Raw genomic sequence first — 18,179 nt, forward strand, 5'->3', positions numbered from 1 at the left:
TCAACATTTTTTCAACAAGCTTTTTTCCTGCTGGTTCCTTTGCGACAAGAAGCCACTTTTCGCGGTGGTTGTCGACCTCTTGTGTGCAAATTATGAACTGCATCTAATTGTCAGTTCGGAGCATCCTAAAGCAATTTGCTTCTGCAAAACGAGAACCACGTGGTTAGACAGCAGACTTTTACTTTGAAAACGAGCGGGAGAGGCGTTGTCATGGTGGCCCAGCGGCGCTGCGGAAGTTGCCCGTTTGTGTAGCTTGCTAGTAATGACTGTTTCCTCCGTCTCGTTTTTTATTAGTAAACACGCATATCGCAAGCAACAGCCATGTGCTTGTTGCTTGGTGCAACCGGCGTAGGAAAAACGCTTCTACTAAAACGGCTGCAGAATATCCTTTTGGAGCTAGCCAGCGAGTTAGCATGTAGACTAACTGTAGCGTTTTGCTAGCTAACAAAATGTACATTAACGTTACTTGTACTGATTGTGTTCGTCAACGCATTGGTTAGCACATATTACTTAATGGTCAGATTTACTAACTTGCCTAGCTAAAACAGCTACCAAGTTTGGTAGCTAGTCATGTGGGTGCTGAATTGCATCTCACTCCACTAGCTAGCTGAGCTGGTAGCTGACGTGTGAGTAAACACTCATAGCCCACGTGTGCTGTCACACGTGCCTTCCTCACGCGTGCCTGTTTCTTTAACTGAAGCACAGCTGTGTCAACGGGACGCGCCCGCTAACGTCGCAGATTTAGGGGAGCCGCCCGCTACTCTGCCGACAGTGAGACATTCGTTCAGTCACCATCCATCAGTGACTCAGGTTTGCCAGCAGATGCCGAAAACTATCTTGTGTTTTTCGGATCTACCAGGTGGGCACGAACCTCACAGATCTGAGGCTGAGGAAGAGGACGGTAACCGTGAGGGAGGTGGGCGGGTGCATGGGCCCCATCTGGCCCAGCTATTACGGAGACTGCACGGCTGTCATTGTGCGTGATGCGAAAACAATTCATTCAAGCAATTGAAACAAATATAAATACGACTGAGAACGGCGCATAGTTTATTAAAAACAACACAATGGTTTTTATTGCGCAGTTGGGTTAGTCACTTGCTAAAGCCATTCAGCGTGGATGATGTAGAGAAACGTTCTCCGTACATTCCCAAATGTCTTTAATAAAGAACAAACGGCCCTTTTGTGTCTTCAGTACATGGTGGACTCTGCCAACACCACCCAGATTTCTGCCTCCTGCGTCCAGCTGCTGTCCGTCCTCGCTGCAGAGCCGCTTCGGACCGCCTCTGTGCTCGTGCTGTTTAACAAGAGGTCAGATCGCGCGGGCTGCTGCTCTCTTTAACACTCTGGAAATATCACTCCTTACTACTTTCAAAAGGTGTGTGTGTTTTGACTCAAATCAGAATTGTGTGTTTCTTTTTAGCGACCTCCCGTGCACTATGTCACACGTGGAGATGAAGTCACTTTTCAGAATGGATGACATCATCGCCTCTGCCCCTCAGCCAATCACAACGCTGAGGCTCAGCGCGCGGAGCGGCGAGGGTCTTGGCGAGGTGCTCGCGTGGCTGCACTCGTTGCACTCCTGACCAAGCTGAACTCTGTGCAGGTCACGGAAACGTCTGGAAACTCACGGAGGACGCTCGGCAGGGCTGGCTGTGTCTTGAGTCCACGTCATGTCCCTGCTCCACTACAGGTCCCGTTTTCTTCTGACACGGAAGCAGTAGTCAGCTGTACCTTATCCGTGAAGGCATGCGCGCGGCGGAGGATGAGAGAATGAGGTCACGGGCTTCAGTCATGCCTCGAGGGCAGTGATGATGCTAGGGTTCAAGCTAGACGTTTGATTTGCAACCAAACCGTAAATTTTGTTGATGTACAGTACTGTGCAAACGTCTTAGGCCACCATTAGATTTGTTGTTTTAGCAATGGTTTAATCATAAATAATTATTTCTCAGCTTCTTTACTAGAATACAGCCAGAAAATACAGGAAATTTGTATGCGGTGTTTAAAAACAAACACAGACGTCAGAAAAACAGCTTCTATACACTAAAGCGAGTAGCAAGTATTTAGTGTGACCTCCCTTACACTTAAAAACAGACTAAATGTAGAACATTTCATTGAGGTACAGAATGAAGCTTTGTATAATAAACCAGAAGATTACTTCAGAACAGTGTCCACAAGAATTCAAAATGTGCTTAGTTTTGTGCTTTTTAAAATGTTATGTACGCATTTCCTGTTTGTACCTTAATAAACTTTAGAACTCCTAATTATATTTGGCCATTATACCATTGCTAAAACAACATATCTAATGCTAACTTAAGACCATCACACAGTACTGTTAGCCATTGAGGTGGATGCTATTTTAAACACCCCACACCCCGCTTGTCATTTTAAACACAAATTTTCTCCAAACAGATAAAGGTTCGTCCTGGGTTAAATTACATTATTGCCCCAGAACTACTCTTAAACAGTGAAACAGCCATTTTTGTTTTGGTCCAAGTATTGCAAGTGTAAACAGTATTAGGAGCTGCAGTAAATGATGAAGCATGTAATCCACATAACCATTAAGGAACCTAATCATACCCTTTTTTCAAAACAAGCGTCAGATCCAGGTTGCTTTTACAATCCTATATTTGATGATAAATGTTTCATATGCAACAGTCTCCCATTCATACATAGTTAGTGTATTGCTTTGATTCACTATATTCCACAGTAAATTCATTCCCTTATTGAAGTATGTTCATTTAGCAGCTAATTTCAATGGCCACTGGGGAGGCAAAAAAAAAGAAGAAAATCAATAAACGGATTTTGTTGCAGAGTAGCTGGCCACCACAATAGTGGTGCTTCTCATGTGCTCCACCAGTTAGAGAGACCCCTGACAGAGAGGGTTTCACTATCTGGATGGGTTTGTTGGCTGGATTCCATGCTGTTCAGCTGAAACACAAGTCAAGTGTAGTGTGTGATGGGGGAGTGGGATAGGGAGGCTAATGGCTAATGGCTAGTCCTAATGTGAAGCTTGGAGAGCAGTCAGTGAAGAAGTGAATGTGCAGAAGGGTTTATAGTTGTGGGTGGTAATGTGTTATTAGTGAAGGTTAATGGGTCAGTGCAGCCAATGTAGCAACGCTAATGGTTTGAAAATCTGAATGAAAGTAGTATTAGATAATTAGACCATGAATTCATAACCTTTTCTTGTTAACTTGTGCAGTTTGTCCGTCAGCTGTTATAAAGGAAAAAATCCCGCAGTGCTGAGACGTACGCCGTGGATTTTGGATAAGTAGCAGTAGCAAAGAGCCGAACCCGAAGGCCGTGAAAACAGTTAATATAAAACAGTAGTGTCTGTAAATGGGGAGTTCCAGTTGTGCACCAACTCTGTGGTTAAATCGTCACTCACTGCAAGCACTGTTACTCATGCCGGCAAGCTTATGTCCAGGCCCGGTCCGCCCGTCCCTCCCTGGCCCTCATAGGAAAGGGTTCTGGCTGAGGTCGGGCTGGGCGCGCACCGAGGCAGACAACATGGGCAGCAGAGGCTGAGGCAGGTTTCCGGGCAGGACGGCGGGTCCTTGTGCGGGCTCGGTGAAGGAGCTGGGTAAGGAGCAAGGCTGGTTGCTGGCAGCAGGCAGGGGCAGAGAGGCACTGTATGGCAGCGATGCGGGGGCAGGGGGCACGGAGGCAGGCCGCAGCTGGTTAAGAGTGAGCCGGGGCTGTTCACCCTGGAATGGATTGGTGGTTGAGGAAGCATTCAGACCTAGAGAGAGAGAGAATGAATGAGAATGAATACCTATAATGGTGCTCCTTTAAGTATATGATGCATATATGATGCACTTGGTCATACCTGCTAAAAATGGGTTTAAGCTTTTGGGAGCAGGGTTCACGGGGATCAGGGAGTCCAGGTTGACCAGAGAGGCCGCAGAAGGGCCCAGGAAGTCTTCTGGAGTCCGGCTGCTGTGAGGCGCCTCGTCGAGATGCTCTCCGAGATGTGTCAGATCAAATAACTCTGGACTCTCCTCACCACGGCCATTTATGGTCACTTGACCTCCATCCATGGCCTCATCAAAAATATCTCCGTCTAACCAGAATGAAAACGCGACTTGTTGTTTGATAGAAAAATCAGTGCAAGGTTTTGTTCAGGAAAATATGAATTATATCCTGAAATTAAAGCAAGGAGCGGCTATAATGACCTGTGGGACTCCCAGGACGTGGATATGAGGTTTTGATTTGGCCAGATGTTTTTTGGTCGGCCAGAGAGGGCGAGAAGGGATCTATCCCTTTGGCTGCTAAAACAAACCACATACCGACATGAATCAAATGTATAGCATCTACGGCGAACATGATTTTACATTTTTCTTTGTATTTGAAGAAATGGAACAAATCAAATGAGATGTTTGTACCAGCAGAAGCGGGCGAAAACCAGGTTTGGCTTGGGGGAACCGAACTAGAAACATTTTGAGGGGCTTCCCATGGGTCATGAGGACGCTGCTGATGGTTCCAGGGCTGAGAGCGAACGCCGGATCCACCAGACGCCATCCAGGGACTGCCCGTGCCCCGAGACGAACTTGGATCTGTTTGAATAAATTACTTCTTGATATACTGTTAAAGGAGATTTCTGGTTTCTGAAAGTTTCAGTTATAGGTCAGGGAATGGGAAAATGCAGTGTAAGGATTTACAATGTTTACCCAGAGAATCCCAAGGGTCAGACTTCAGAGGACCAGCAGCCTGAGCGTGGGCTCCTGCTACAGGCAGATCCCATTGGTTGGCACTAGGGGGCGCTTCAGGAACTGAAGCAAAAATATCCGCGAGATCCAACATGGCAGACTGCCACAGGGGAGGACAAAATAGCACTTTTAGACAAGAAATTTTGTAGGTCATCCCTCACCGCTCAGTATACACTTGTGAGTAGTCACAAAATCTGCAATGGGGTCATCTGGAAACTTCTTTTGGAAAACCCTTCACATTCAGTAGGCTTTCAATTCATAACCCAAGTCCTTGTATCACTTATTTTTACATGGACAATCCGCAAAGCAAGTTTGAACAGTACTGTTACAACTACACCAAGAAGCAAATGAAGAGGTTCTGTCAACACAGTCAGAGAGTGTGATTGGCTCGTCATCTCATACCCCGCCTCCTTTGGAAACCATTTCTCGTTTACTCTGTTCCAGAGCTTTTTGGAGCAACGACTCGTCTCCCTGGCGACTTTGTTGTTCCTGGCAACCCACAGATGAAACATTGACACAGAAAAGCGTATTAGGGCTGCCAGCATAGCAAATTTCATGCACAATGCTCATTCTACTGTACACCATCGAGAATGTGCACTGCACAATCACTAAAGAGCACGAAGGTCATAGGTGAAATGTCAACAGACATTTCACTGAGGGTTTAAGTGTTACAAATCTGACACTGACCCTGAGGGACTGGGGTCAGGCTGAGAACAGGACGAGGAGGAGGATTTAGTTTAAGGCAAAAGACAGGAGTGTCCTGTCTGGCGTGGATGCAGGTGTTCATCGAGACCAAGCAGGAGCTGCACCTGATTCAACTTATTGACCATTAATGCTGGTTGGGCTAAAAACGTGCAGACACAGCAGCTCTTGGCTGCTCAGACCGAACACTCCCAGCAATAGGAGGTGGTGTTTTAGCACAAGGAGGAACTGGATTAAAGGGGTGTAGAGCATTAGCAGGTCAGAGGGCATCGAAGTAAACGACGTTCAGGAACACTTCGTGAGAACAGATGAGATTTCGGACGAATGTACATGTTGGGTATGTGGGCCACGGGTACCTGCTGCCCGTACCCGCCCCACGATCCCTGGAGTCCTACCCGCTTGTGCTCCTCCTTACTGAGGCTCAGGGCGATCTGGAGCTGCGTCTCCTCATCCATCTCCAAAGTGGCGGCAGGAGGAGGAGCTTTCTTCTGAAGTGAGGAGAGAGGAAGAAGAAAAAGAAAGAAAGGGCTAGGTCATGACAACCGGCACACTCGCGTCACACACTTCGCTAAGTGGGTTTATCCCTAGGTAGCATATCAAGACGATGAGAAATGCTGCATTGCCTCATCCAGAGAGAAGGTTCCGGACCGTCTCTCCGGCACGGGCAAAAGTGAATGAGTGAGGGAACCTTCTCTTCTTATCGGCCCGACACAGGGAGATGCGGCGCAAGCTGGTTAGTGAAACCGAGGGGCTGCGTCTGTTAGCAGAGACAGGACGCATGCTTCTCCGGCAGGCAGGGGAGGCGTGGCCAAAGCGGGAACAAATAGGGGGAAGGCAGGGGGGGCGACACATGCAACGTCGCCCACAAACACGCGTACGCGTAAGCGACACGGAGGCCCCGAGCCGACGGGAGCAGGGACGGGAGATTAGGGCGGGAGGCCCGCCGTACCTTCTGGGCCTCCTCCTTGCTGAGGCTCATTGCGATCTGGAGCTGGGTCTGCTCGTCGATATCCACCGGAGGAGGTGGCTGGAGGAGATGATGATGTATGGGTGTTAGGGGCGGGGCTCTCGGCTCCAGTCCACACTACCACACAGTAGTGGTCTCTCTCAACTGATAAGACTGGTGTGTTATACCAAGGAAAATACAAGGCTGTTCAGAGCTGAAGGTGATCCAGGATACCACTAGCCTAAGGGGTCGTATTCAGCTACTTACCAGACATTTCTGAGGCAGAACAAAAATAAGACGTTCCCTTAACAATTCTCTTTAACGGGAATCCTATTACCACTCTGATTAGGACAAATAACACACCCAGCAGCCCCGTCATAAATGACGCTTTGCACGTGTGTGGTTAGAGTCTATATCTCAGTCTCTTAGCTCAGAGTGCCTTATCCGTTGTCCACTCCATCAAGGATCAGCTTCTGACACGACTGGTTTGGCTGCATTTATTTGAGTGTGAAACCAGCAGCAACAACAACAGGCCCAAAAACTCTAACACTGCTGTGTGTGATGAAATTTGCAGCAGGTCAAAACACACAGACAGACACACACGGTCCGGTGATCAGAAACTGACCAGTTACACTCTGGATAATTACAAAATACTTCTACAAGGCAAGGTAATCATCCCTAAAGGAGTCGAATGAGAGTGTAGGACAGGAGTTTCTAATAATAACCAAGTGCACAGATGGAGAGAGAGTGTGTAGGTAAAACCTCATACGTTTTGATGAGTCGTTTTTACAAAGAGGGATGACTTCTCCTCTAAACGTGTGCCTTGAAGCGCTGACACACAAAGACATACGCGCATGTATAGATTATTCACTTCATCATCATCACCATCACTCTGCCTCAGTAATCTGAGCGCTGAGCACTGAATCACTGCTTCAGTTCACTGCCATGTAGTCAGATCTGATGATAAACTGATATTAGCTCAGGGCCTATTCAGCTTCTGCCCTTAAATCTGCCAATTCCAATATATTAGACTAAAACCCTGAGATCAGAGTTTATAAGGTCCTTCTGACTGAAGTGGAAAACATCACCTCTGTAACCATGAGAAAAACTTTGTGATGGACCATAGCTCAGAGCTTCAGCCAAGCGAACGTTTAACATTTAACATCCCCTTAGACATTCAGCAGGCCAAAAAAGACGATGCTCACACAGAACACGGAACAAAAACATAAATAAATGCCGCCCCACCACTAACAGGCAGTGCGTGGCTGGGCCTGGTTCTGGTTCTCTACACGTTCCTCACCTTCTCGCTCTCCTCCCGGCTCATGGCCAGCGCCAGCTGCAGCTGCAACTCCTCCTCCCCGCTGGTCTGCGGTCGGGCCTGCTCCAGGTCAGGGGCCAGGTGAGGAGAGGAAGACGCTGCTGTGAGGAAGAAGCAGATGAAGAAGGGGTGGGGGGGGAGGGGCAGTGCTGAATTGTTCTGAATGCTGAACCCTTATAGCTTTGTTTTTTTTTTTAGATTAAGGAGGAGTGGTGCTGCACCAGCCTGGCACGGCCTCTGCATACTAAGCCGGTAGGAAGCACCCAAATCACTGCCATTCCTCACCCAGGATGGGATCGCATCCCTGTGCCTCTCTGACTCTGTGGCAGGAACAATGGAGAGCCTGTGTGGGGCATTTAGGGGGGGGGCAGCACAGAGGAGTGGCGCGGGGTTGTTGTTATTCCCCGCGCACACACCAGCACACCCATGTCCACTCACGTCTTTCAAAGGCGCCACTTCACAATAGTGCAGGTGTGGTCTGGAATGCACCTCACCACACGAGGAGCGTGGAGGGCTACGAGGAGCGGAAACTTCGTTTCTGCTTCAGAACGATTTTCGAAGTGGTTATGCGAAAAGTGTTCGAATTCTGAACAGATGCGGATTACTCTTTAACGACACACACGCCGGCCAGACCGTTACCTTGGACCGAAAACATTTTCCTAGGTAATGTCAGAACAGGTGGGTACCAGCTGAATAGCAAATCACATTTCTGCTGTTAAACGTTAACCCATTATTACTGTGCCTGAGGTGTGGAAACTGCGCTCTAGGTTCATCTCATACCCACACGGGCATCCGATCTGTCGCAAAAGCATGTCATGAATGTGGAAGTTCTAGCTAGGCCTGCAGGTCTGGCGAAACGTCCAGGCCTCTTGGAAACGCACAGGGTTGTTCTACAGGTCTGTTCCATAAATTATGCAAGAAAACGAAACATTTCGAAAAATCCCAATGGACCAGATCAACTATTGTGTCTTTAAGAGCAGCCAAGTATTCAAACAGACAGGCACACGCACGCGCACACAGACACGCAGACTAAATGGCTTCTGCTGGACTGTGGGAAAAGTCAAAACAGATATGCTACTAAAAGCAATGGATAAGTTCATGACTAAAACAAGCTTTGCGCAACCAGGAACCATACACTGGACAGCCAGCCAAGGATAAAATATCCCACTACCGAACTACACACACAGCCAGCATGAGAAGGGCTGCGATTATAGTCAACATCTTAATGCCCACGACTCTCTCCTGTGGCACTAGTGTGACTGGTTGTATTGAAGAGTGGAGCGACAGCTGAAACTCAGAGAAAGGAGAAAAGGAAAGACAACAACAATGCCCCTGCTGACTCGGAGATGGCTTCCACCTTAATACAGCTCTTTCCTTCTAGGCCTTCTGACCTGCGCTGCAATCACACAGCTTTTACCAGTGAACGCCGGTGTTATGTTACACAGCCGGCGGAACAAAGCACAGCTCCACCACACCGCAGACGTTTGGCTTCTGGCTTTAGCCGCTCGGGTTTACGGACCGTTTACGACTTCCCCCGCGACTGTGCGGTAATTCGTTTGGGCTCGTTTCTGAAGGTGAGCTGGCCACACCTGACTGAACACGTCGGCTAATCATCAAGCCGCCTTTTACCGAAGCAGGCTTGGCCACTTAAGCAATGCGGTTCAGCAGCTTATCCCGCCTTTCGTGAAACAATCCCCTTTTATTTCCTGTTGATGAAGTAAACATGCCAGTAGGTGCGATTACTCACGAGGCGTGATGGTAGCCATAGTGCCGGCGCGTGACTCAGAGTTATAAGAGGACGGTGAGCCCCGGGGCTGCCCGTACTCGTCCCCGTACGCCACGGCCACGTTGGGCTGGGCGGCCTGCCGTCCCGGGTATGGCGGGGGCAAAGATCCGTAGCCCATGGCGCTGCTAGCGCCAGCCAGACGCTCGCGGGTCTTTTGCACTTGGTTCCTCTCGTGCTTCAGTTTCTCATCGTCCCTGAGCAGAGCCACCAGCTGCTTGGCCCTCTCCCGCACGTTCGCCCCCTGGTCCTGCCCGTCCCGGTCGATGTACTGGAAGTCGCGGAGAGTCTGGATGGCGTACACGTTCTCCTTGCAGTTCTGCGCCACGCGCTCGGAGCCCGCCTTGATCAGGTAGTCCACCAGCGCCAGGGCCTTGTAGACGTGCCGCCAGTTTTTGCCGTGGTCATTGAGACGCTTCCAGATCATGCCCATGACCTCGGTGAAGGCCACCACGTTGAAGGTCAGATCCGCGATCTCGATCATGAGCGTGCTCGGCGGGCCCCACGGATCGTTGGAGGTCGCCTCCCGCACCTTTATCTCTGCCTCCGTGTAGTTGTTTACGATGTTCTTCACGGAGCGGCGCAAGGATGAGGTCGTCATTGTGGCGAGAGAGCGCTTTCAGAGCTAGCGACGACGTTGAAGCTCTCTCTCTCTGAGCAAAGCTTTAGCAGTGTCTAGGGCTGGAGAAGGGAGATGAATGACTTTAAACTTGGACCATAGAGATGTTCGTGTTCCTCAAACGCAGTACCATTCAGCAAATCCCACGGCACTATGGGTAACCTGCCACGAAAGGATGTGGAAAGAAACACTGACATGTTAGACAGCATTCTGAGAACACTCAGACACCAGACATTGTGTTTGCTACCATTACTTCTCTATGATGAGCAATCAGGAAAAAAACACCTATGCTTAGAAAAATAAAACATCACCTTTCAGATGTGATTCAGATGATTTCAGATGTGATTCAGACGATTTAAGATAAAGAGCAAACAAATTCAGCACTTCATTCAAAACATAACACCTCATGCCAATTTAACGAAATAAGTCCCTTAAGATGAAATGGTCCACTCTGCTAGTGGGAAATGCTTATTTGGCCATTGGCCAATACTTTCCCACAAGTGATGAAATTAGAATTTTAGGGCATTTGTCTCAGTTTCACAAAATATATATATTATAATTGTAGACGTTGATGCATGGCTTATTCCAGGAATAAGCATTCCAGTCTTATAAAAGTACTTTATAATCTAGTTGGTATTTGTGTTACATTAACGTCCATGACGAGGAGTCTTCAATGTAACAATCTGTAACATAGCAACCATGTCATCATTCATTTGTGAGGCTAGAAGAGGTTACGAAATCAGTTTAACCATGACTAGTATAGACCAAACACACGTGTGTAAAAATACACACAGAGAGCTTTCAAGGGAAGAAAGTATATACGAGAGTATATCTTCCAATTTCATGTTTGTGGATTAGGACTAAATACTATGTTATTGGTTATTGTGTGTGTGTGTGTGTGTGTGTGTGTGTGTGTGTGTGTGTGTGTGTGTGTGTTCTAACATCAGATCAACATTGTGCTTCTAATGTGATAATCAGTAGCATTTGCATTTATACACACACAGAAAGAATCCTGCTGCAAATCATCTTTGCTGACAAGGCTTAAAGTAAATGAAGCCACCATAACCGAGAGTACTCTATAAATACAAGATGGGTCACCATAACACAAACAGTTTGGATGTCATATGGCATTTCTATAAGAGCTATTTTTAAAAGTCAGTCTAGATAAATTCCTGGAATTTATACTCCTTCCCTCATGATGGCAGTCAAACTAGCATGTAAAGCTCGATTGGCCGAGTGTTCTTATGCATGTGTTTCGAGAGTGAGGTTCAGACAGGAGTAGTCGCACTGGCTGACTATCTCAGCAGCCTTAGCTGGCTATGTGGAGCCCAGATCGGTTTACGTCTGAGAGAACTCCACCCTCCTTCACCCGAATCCGAGAGTGGTGCCAGTCTCCCTGACAGAACATAAATGTGACATCTGTACAAAATTACAATGGGCCTTTTTTACGGTAACGACACCCAGCTTTGAAGTGGTCAAGAATGTCAGGTAGTCACACATCACATGCTTCCAGAGGCCCAGAACAAACATCTAACTAAATATGTCCTGCTGACAACATGAAAGTGCAGGTGGGGCACTGCAGTTACACTAAATATCCAGATCATGCTCCAAAAACAACATCATTTAATCTCATTTGGAGACAAGGGCATAGGTCAAAGCTGCAAAGTGATCCATTGGTGCCCTACACGGATTATGGGATGGCTAACGTAGCCCAGGGCAGGGTCATGACCTTACACCTCCACTAAGGTTGTTCTGGACAGCGGTCAGTACCCATGTTGAGTATGTTCAGCTCCTAAACTGAGCATATTTACTGACGCCTTGTCAATGATTTTAGGTTAGGCCCAAGGAAGGTAGAATTTAAGAACTAAAAAACCAATACGCGGTTCTTACTTTAAAATATTCCTCATTAACTACTGGCTATGTTTACAAATCATCCCTGCGAGTGTACTGTTGATATAAGACGTGGGTATTCATACTGAAAGCTGAACTCATTACACTGTTAAGCAATCTTGGAAAACGCGTTCCTAACATGAGTGCGAGCAGCATCAAGGATGCTCCACTGAACTCTGTGTTGCCTCAAAGGTGGAATACATTCATTTTCTATAACCTTCTGAAATCATTTTAGCGCCTAGAAAACCGCCATAGACTTAAAAGATTAAACACCGACCCTTGATCTTATGACCTTTCCTGAAATGACTAGTTTAGCAGTTTTGAAAGCACAGAAATATATGTAAACACGGCTAAACACCAAAGCTCATTTTAACTAAAGAAAATTGATAACATAGACCCGCTGTGTCCGCCTTCAGGACCCAAATAAACCCCAACTATTTCTTCATGAACTAGTTTTTGACTGGTTTTGTTTATTTTCTTTTTTAAACTAATCAATTACAGAGTATCACTTCAAAAACATCCCCACAACAGAACCACAGCCAAACACTCAAGATGTTCATTGGGACAAGGGAGCATTAAGAATATCCTTATGAGCTATGCTACCCCATACCAAAACAAGTCTGGCTTAATGGACCAGATGTTTGCGTATAACTTCAAATACCTACAATCTCATGCAGAAATAACTTCGTTTCGGGCGCAGGGGCTTAAACTGCCTTCACAAACACACGCAAAGCCGCATCAGGCAACATTGCGTCAAACGAGCTGAACTGGAGCGCGAGCTAGCACCAGACTCACCACCGTGACTCAGCTAAGTGCTCCAGTCTGAATCGTTTGTACTAAAAGAATAAAAGACCCAGTGTGTTCCGTGATCGGTTTGTCCTCTTACCGCTCATCGCGTGTCATATAGGTCCCAACTTCGGGATCCGGTCAGTAACTGCGCACCCCTTCGACATCGCTGCGCGTTTTTGTGTTGCTCGTAGTTTCGGCAAACTAAACTCCGCAGTGTTTTCAGCAGCTTTGTCCCGTACCGTGCTTTCAGTTTCCGATGGGAAATCAGCGTTTGATGCGCAGAAAAAGTCCCGGGTGCCAAGATCGCTGATAAGCGAAACCCCCCCAACTGGAAAGCAGAGTAAACTAAAGCGGAGCGAAAGGGGGAGGCAGCAGGGAGGGGTGCGCGTGCGGAGTCAGCCCTTAACCCTTCACGCGCCGCCAGGGAGCACGCTGAGCTCCAGCGTGTCAGATGCAGGTGCTGGTTGTTCAGGACTCGGGACAAATGAATTGTGGATCTGCCTTCGCAGCTGTGCTGGTCAGCGTTCGACGATGGAGACACCGTGTTCTTATTCAAATCAACCTGTGAGCCCAAATCACTGAAATGGCAATGACAGTGTGGGAGTGTGAGAACTGGAAGATCAAGCAAGAACCAGAAGTGTCTGGAATGACCAGCTTTACTCTGACGACTGTTCATGACACATCTGCATGTCGGCGTAAATGACCAATTTTACATCTAATCTAATTCATTTTTTTTATTGTTGATTCTTCTTGTAGTTTTCACGTGATCTTTATATTTTAGTGATATCAATAATCCATAGTCTGGCGTGACTGCTTCAGAAAGTATAACTTAATTACAAGTTTAGAAAAAATGGTTTGGACCAAACGTTCAAATACATGGCAAAGCACAACACTGAAAAGCCTTGAGTGAGAATGACAATATGAAATCTACTTTTGATTCGTTATTTAAAATATGCCACGATGGTTTCAGTCAGGTTGTTTCCTAGATATATTACTTTAAAAGGACTACTTTCCCATCGTACAAGACCGAGCTCCAGCAGCTCTGCATGCTTGGGTTCTTAATAATCTGTGTAAGATTGTGTAATACTCAAGGGCGTTTCTCTGTTTCACCGAGACTGTCTCCTTAACTCAAACTAACAACTCCCATTGGCGTTCCTTGGCATAGTCTGCACCGGGGCAGGAGCATGCATTTTTAATGCCCATAACGTCATTTCATCTCCTGCCCCTCTCCTCACGTTCCTCGACACTGGGACACAGCTGGTTAACATTCTTTCGTGTATCTCGTGGAGCCCCTTCCCCCCCATCTCCGCCGTCTTCCCGCGCGGTTCTTTATTTTTCCTGAAAACAGACTCTTTCCCAAATTCTTTGTTTGCCAACAAAGGCTGGATGATGTCACTGGAACGAAGCGTGCGTTCTAAAACGGGCGTGTTTGGAAGGCGGGGCCACGCGGGTGACGTCACAGCCCATGAGGTTGCACGCGGTGTACGGGCAGTTCCCATGGCTGTTTTGACGAAGTAATGGAAACTGTTCACTTCACATAGACTCATCAGACTGTCCTGTTATCTTAAAAAGAACATTCCTAACATAAACATCCTGGTGCGCATGTAGAAGTATTTAAAACGTTGCATGTGATCGACAGTGGAAATACATGAATCAGCGGATGAGAAATATTTCAGCTGAGTTCGCAATTGCCTCAGTAAGCCTGTTCTCCTCTGCTGCCCTCAAGTGGTCTTACCTGGTCATTTCATCTACTCCGAAGTAACGTGGATTTGCGGGTTTGCTTTCCCTGAGTTTTATGTATCTACAGATTCAAATAAAATAGTTAATATGGTTATCTAAGCTATATTGGCATTTGTGGTTCAACAGGAGTCTTGGCATATAATTTGGAGGACCAATCACCAACCTGATCCACAGTTCTCAACTTTTGCCCAGAGACTGAATCTTATGTAATGCTATTAAGTGCACAGTTGCCCTGCTAATATATTTTCCCTTTTATCTACAGCTCTTAAGTGGAGAACATTCAGTCTCCATGCACTCTGTAGCAGGCTTTGTATTTAAAAGGCCATTGCCAGCACGTATTTCACTCAGCCTTCTCGGTCCGTTCGGAACGGCCTTGATGTGAAAGACACAGATGCAGGTGAGACTGGCAGAGATGTGGGTGGTGAGTCACAGCAGGGACCTGGGATTGTTAGTGTTCCTGTAGGCACAAATGTTTTCATGCTACAAGGTTGCAGACTTGGACACAGAAAGTCTCTCTCTCTCACACACACACACACACACACACACACACACACACACACCTACATCTTTACTTTCTAACATTCTGGAAGAACACAGGACAGCTGCATGTATTGGCCACCTGACTCAACAATGCTGCAGCTCACAGGGCAGCTACCGGGCCAGAGAAATGCCGGTCTGCTGGGCGTCGGTTTGCAGGCTCAGTGAAGATAACGAATACTTAGACTACAGTGGCAATGAGAGCAGTGCAAGACTGACTCAGGAATCTGTTGATTTAGGCTGGTGGACTAAAAAGCAAAGTACAGGTGTCACCTCTCTAAAAACACTGGCTGGTGCTGCACTATTCCAAAAACAACCAAGGAGCAGTGCAAAATGCAAAGGTCAATAGGTGTTTAATTATTGTAAAAAATATAGCACCATACATTATTAAATCAAAGCCTATCTAGCAAGAACTCTCTTGTCATCTTTCGGGAAAAACAAGAATATGTTCAACTACAGTAACGACACATTTTAATAATTCATATTTTATCATTCGTAAAATGTCTGCTTCACAATGCACAGAAAATGCAGATCATCAAATACATGTGAATTCATCCTCCCCGTAACAGCGAACACAATGTGTCATTTTTATTCTCTTCTGACAACATTTCACTTCACTTCTGTAGGTTCGTGATGAGCGAACACAGTTATGATTCATGCGCATGTATAGATAGCGCCGCAGAAGATTTCAGAGATTTAGTTCTGGACAGCTGCACGTCACGCTACACGTCTAGAAAACATGTCTGAAATACAGTCGAGTGGGGTGGCGTTGAATTAAAACAATCTGAAGCCAAGCAGTATACTGCATTTTGCCACACCATCCATTAAAATATTTACACGATTGTTTTAGCTCGTTGGCCCAATGATTCAATGCGCCCACGCAAAGTCGCGCGTTTTCCATTTGAAAGTGGCGTAATTGTACATCAATCTAATGTCCAATGCGTTGTGACGTCACTCACTAGGGCACTTTAATGATCATTAATTAACCTGGCGCAGTTACTGGAGGCGTCCAAGAGGGAAACGTTTCTCACGCATTAAACAACGTACCCCTACGCGTGATGAGTGTTATTCCTGGCGTAACCACATAACAAACCGGAGGGAAAACCACGATTCATTCCCATCCCACGTACTTGGTTATCGAGAACTATAGCGTTAATCTCAAAATAGCCATTGTATTTTATTGCTGTTTAGACTTTTTTTCAAGCCTGTGTTACAGTTGCTGATTCGTGATTTTAAAAGCACATACAAGTTTCTGTTTAGACCATAAAAGTTTTTTTTTTTAACAAGACTCGAATACAATAACACGTTTGATATTTTAAAATCTAATTATTTTATTTGCATTACATTTGCGCATTATATAAACTATTATAGTGTGAACATTAATATCACAATCAAATACAGTGAACAAACTTTATTAGATTTTTTTAAACACACACGAAGCATCAGAATGACAAATGCCCGCATGATCGTCCCGTCTCCATCCTTTTCCAGACTGCCCTCGTCGCATCGTCACGTCCGCAGACACTCGCGGCCCCGTGATTGGACGATGACGCAGCGAACGAGACCACTCGGTAGGGTATAAACGCATGAGAGAGGCGCTCGAGGAGAACACGGGCGAGCGCGACGGGTGCTGCGCGTCCACGACGGCGTGCTGCTTACGATGCAAGAACGGAGACTGGAGGTGAACGCAGCTGAGAGAGTCATTATCTCAGCTGACGGCGCCAAGACGTTCCGCTCTTGCGACCGCACTCCCGACCACATCGCAACAGCCGGTGCGCGTCTGCTGCGACCAGATGAACACATAAAGAATTATGTGTCTTCTATCGCACGCCTCCACTACACAAACGCAACAAGCGACCAGAACACAAGAGGGTACAAGATACCCCAAGTTTCAAAGACCAAAATGGGCATCATTAAGACGGTAACGTTACAGTGGAAGCATTTTGAGAAGAAGCCACGAGTTGTGAGATCTTCAAGCATTAGTCATCGGCATTCATCGGCCGACCGGTTACCGCGAAGATCACTCGACCCACAAACTGCGGTTTTGTTCCAAGGAGAAACGGAGTCAAATGATCTCGATTGTAGCGCAAAGGAAGGAGAGCTGCGGCTTGTCAAGTCGAACCACTACCGGCGCGTCGTTGTGCTCGGCGCACCCAGAGTGGGTAAAACGGCGATTCTTCGACGTTTCCTGACTGGCGGGTTTGAACAGCGTTATGTTCCGACAACTGAAGACTTTTACAGCAAACTGTATCATATTCGAGGAGAAGCATACCAGATCGACCTCCTCGATGCCTCAAAAGAAAGAGACTATCCCGCCAAACGAAGACTGTCCATATTAACAGGTAGGTTATATTTAACATGGATGTATGGATCGGTGGGGGGTTTGTTGTTTCGTTCTTCTGAATGTATGTTACAGTTACAATATTGCAATTATTCTCCACAGGTGACATCTTTCTCCTGGTGTTCAGCATGGATGATAAAGAATCCTTTAATGAGGTATGCTCTTTACGCGACGAGATTATAGCCGCCAAGTCCAAGCTAACAAAATCAAAAGAAACGAGACAGATTCCCATTATAATATGTGGGAACAAAACCGATTTAAGCTCAGAAAGAGCTGTCAGTCAGTCAGAGCTCCGTGAGTGTCTTGGACGAGACAGTGCGCTCTTTGAGGTCTCCGCCAAAGACGCCACCAACCTGGAGGGTCTGTTCGAAGCCCTCGCGGAGCTTGGCGGTCTTCCTACAGAAACGCGTCCCTCTCTCCATCGAGACATTTCTATCCGTTCTTATCAAGCTCTGAGAAACGCGATACGAAGCAGAAGGGAGACCAGAGCGCATGCGCTAGATGGACCATGCGGCGCTGTGCACCCGCTCGCGCGTCGACCAAGTTTCAACAGCGATCTCCGCCGGGTGATTGGACCAACGACGCCCAAACGAAGCCGACCTATCGACAAGTGTCAGATACAGTAAAGAGTGACATTCGTGACTCTGTTTCAAACCTATGAATAATACTTATTCACTATGTAAGAATAATTTTATTCTGTAGTCTCTGGCTGGACCAGGAGCGCCTATATAATACTGTACCTTCCAAGGGTACACGAATACCGTCTTCTTGAAGATTGTGTAATTTTGTGTGTATTTGACAGTATCGC

General features: G+C 46.8%; 3 protein-coding genes across 11 annotated transcripts; 2 read left to right on the top strand and 1 right to left on the bottom strand.

Annotated features, from left to right (window-relative positions):
* The first annotated feature begins 184 nt into the window (after window positions 1-184).
* arl16 (ADP-ribosylation factor-like 16) lies at window positions 185-2,823 on the top strand. Its single transcript, XM_077010071.1, has 5 exons — window positions 185-382; window positions 704-771; window positions 860-976; window positions 1,193-1,308; window positions 1,421-2,823. Exons 1-5 carry the CDS (start codon window positions 322-324, stop codon window positions 1,581-1,583), a joined length of 525 nt encoding a protein of 174 aa, XP_076866186.1. The 5' UTR covers window positions 185-321; the 3' UTR covers window positions 1,584-2,823.
* On the bottom strand, window positions 1,031-10,056 carry epn3a (epsin 3a). 8 transcript variants are annotated; one of them, XM_077010037.1, is made up of 10 exons: window positions 9,420-10,056; window positions 7,655-7,770; window positions 6,358-6,435; window positions 5,765-5,896; window positions 5,109-5,195; window positions 4,668-4,806; window positions 4,383-4,553; window positions 4,173-4,268; window positions 3,827-4,060; window positions 1,031-3,739 (listed from the first exon to the last, which is right to left on the bottom strand). In XM_077010037.1, the coding sequence occupies exons 1-10, from the start codon at window positions 10,054-10,056 to the stop codon at window positions 3,453-3,455; spliced, it is 1,977 nt and encodes a 658-aa protein (XP_076866152.1). In that variant the 3' UTR covers window positions 1,031-3,452. The 8 variants fall into 8 exon arrangements, with proteins under 8 accessions (XP_076866152.1, XP_076866157.1, XP_076866154.1 ...); XM_077010042.1 differs by having other exon boundaries at window positions 5,804-5,893; window positions 7,655-7,773; XM_077010039.1 differs by having other exon boundaries at window positions 5,765-5,893; window positions 7,655-7,773.
* Window positions 10,057-13,557: 3,501 nt separating this feature from the next.
* rasd2a (RASD family member 2a) lies at window positions 13,558-18,167 on the top strand. Of its 2 annotated transcripts, none has more exons than XM_077010061.1 (2): window positions 13,558-17,372; window positions 17,474-18,167. In XM_077010061.1, exons 1-2 carry the CDS (start codon window positions 16,691-16,693, stop codon window positions 17,995-17,997), a joined length of 1,206 nt encoding a protein of 401 aa, XP_076866176.1. In that variant the 5' UTR covers window positions 13,558-16,690; the 3' UTR covers window positions 17,998-18,167. The 2 variants fall into 2 exon arrangements, with proteins under 2 accessions (XP_076866176.1, XP_076866177.1); XM_077010062.1 differs by having other exon boundaries at window positions 16,691-17,526; window positions 17,822-18,167.
* Window positions 18,168-18,179: the final 12 nt, after the last annotated feature.

This window comes from Brachyhypopomus gauderio, chromosome 6, assembly GCF_052324685.1.
Source record: "Brachyhypopomus gauderio isolate BG-103 chromosome 6, BGAUD_0.2, whole genome shotgun sequence".
NCBI classification, from domain to species: Eukaryota; Metazoa; Chordata; class Actinopteri; order Gymnotiformes; family Hypopomidae; genus Brachyhypopomus; species Brachyhypopomus gauderio.

Coding starts and splice junctions, on each gene's coding strand:
- arl16 (XM_077010071.1), top strand. CDS start 322: ATGTGCTTGTTGCTTGGTGCAACCGGCGTAGGAAAAACGCTTCTACTA. Junction 383..703: donor TCTACTAAAACGGCTGCAGA/ATATCCTTTTGG, acceptor TAACTGAAGCAC/AGCTGTGTCAACGGGACGCG. Junction 1,309..1,420: donor CTCGTGCTGTTTAACAAGAG/GTCAGATCGCGC, acceptor GTTTCTTTTTAG/CGACCTCCCGTGCACTATGT.
- epn3a (XM_077010036.1), bottom strand. CDS start 10,056: ATGACGACCTCATCCTTGCGCCGCTCCGTGAAGAACATCGTAAACAAC. Junction 5,196..5,764: donor GGGGCGGGTACGGGCAGCAG/GTACCCGTGGCC, acceptor GTGGGTTGCCAG/GAACAACAAAGTCGCCAGGG. Junction 3,740..3,826: donor CTTAAACCCATTTTTAGCAG/GTATGACCAAGT, acceptor CTCTCTCTCTAG/GTCTGAATGCTTCCTCAACC.
- rasd2a (XM_077010061.1), top strand. CDS start 16,691: ATGCAAGAACGGAGACTGGAGGTGAACGCAGCTGAGAGAGTCATTATC. Junction 17,373..17,473: donor AAGACTGTCCATATTAACAG/GTAGGTTATATT, acceptor TATTCTCCACAG/GTGACATCTTTCTCCTGGTG.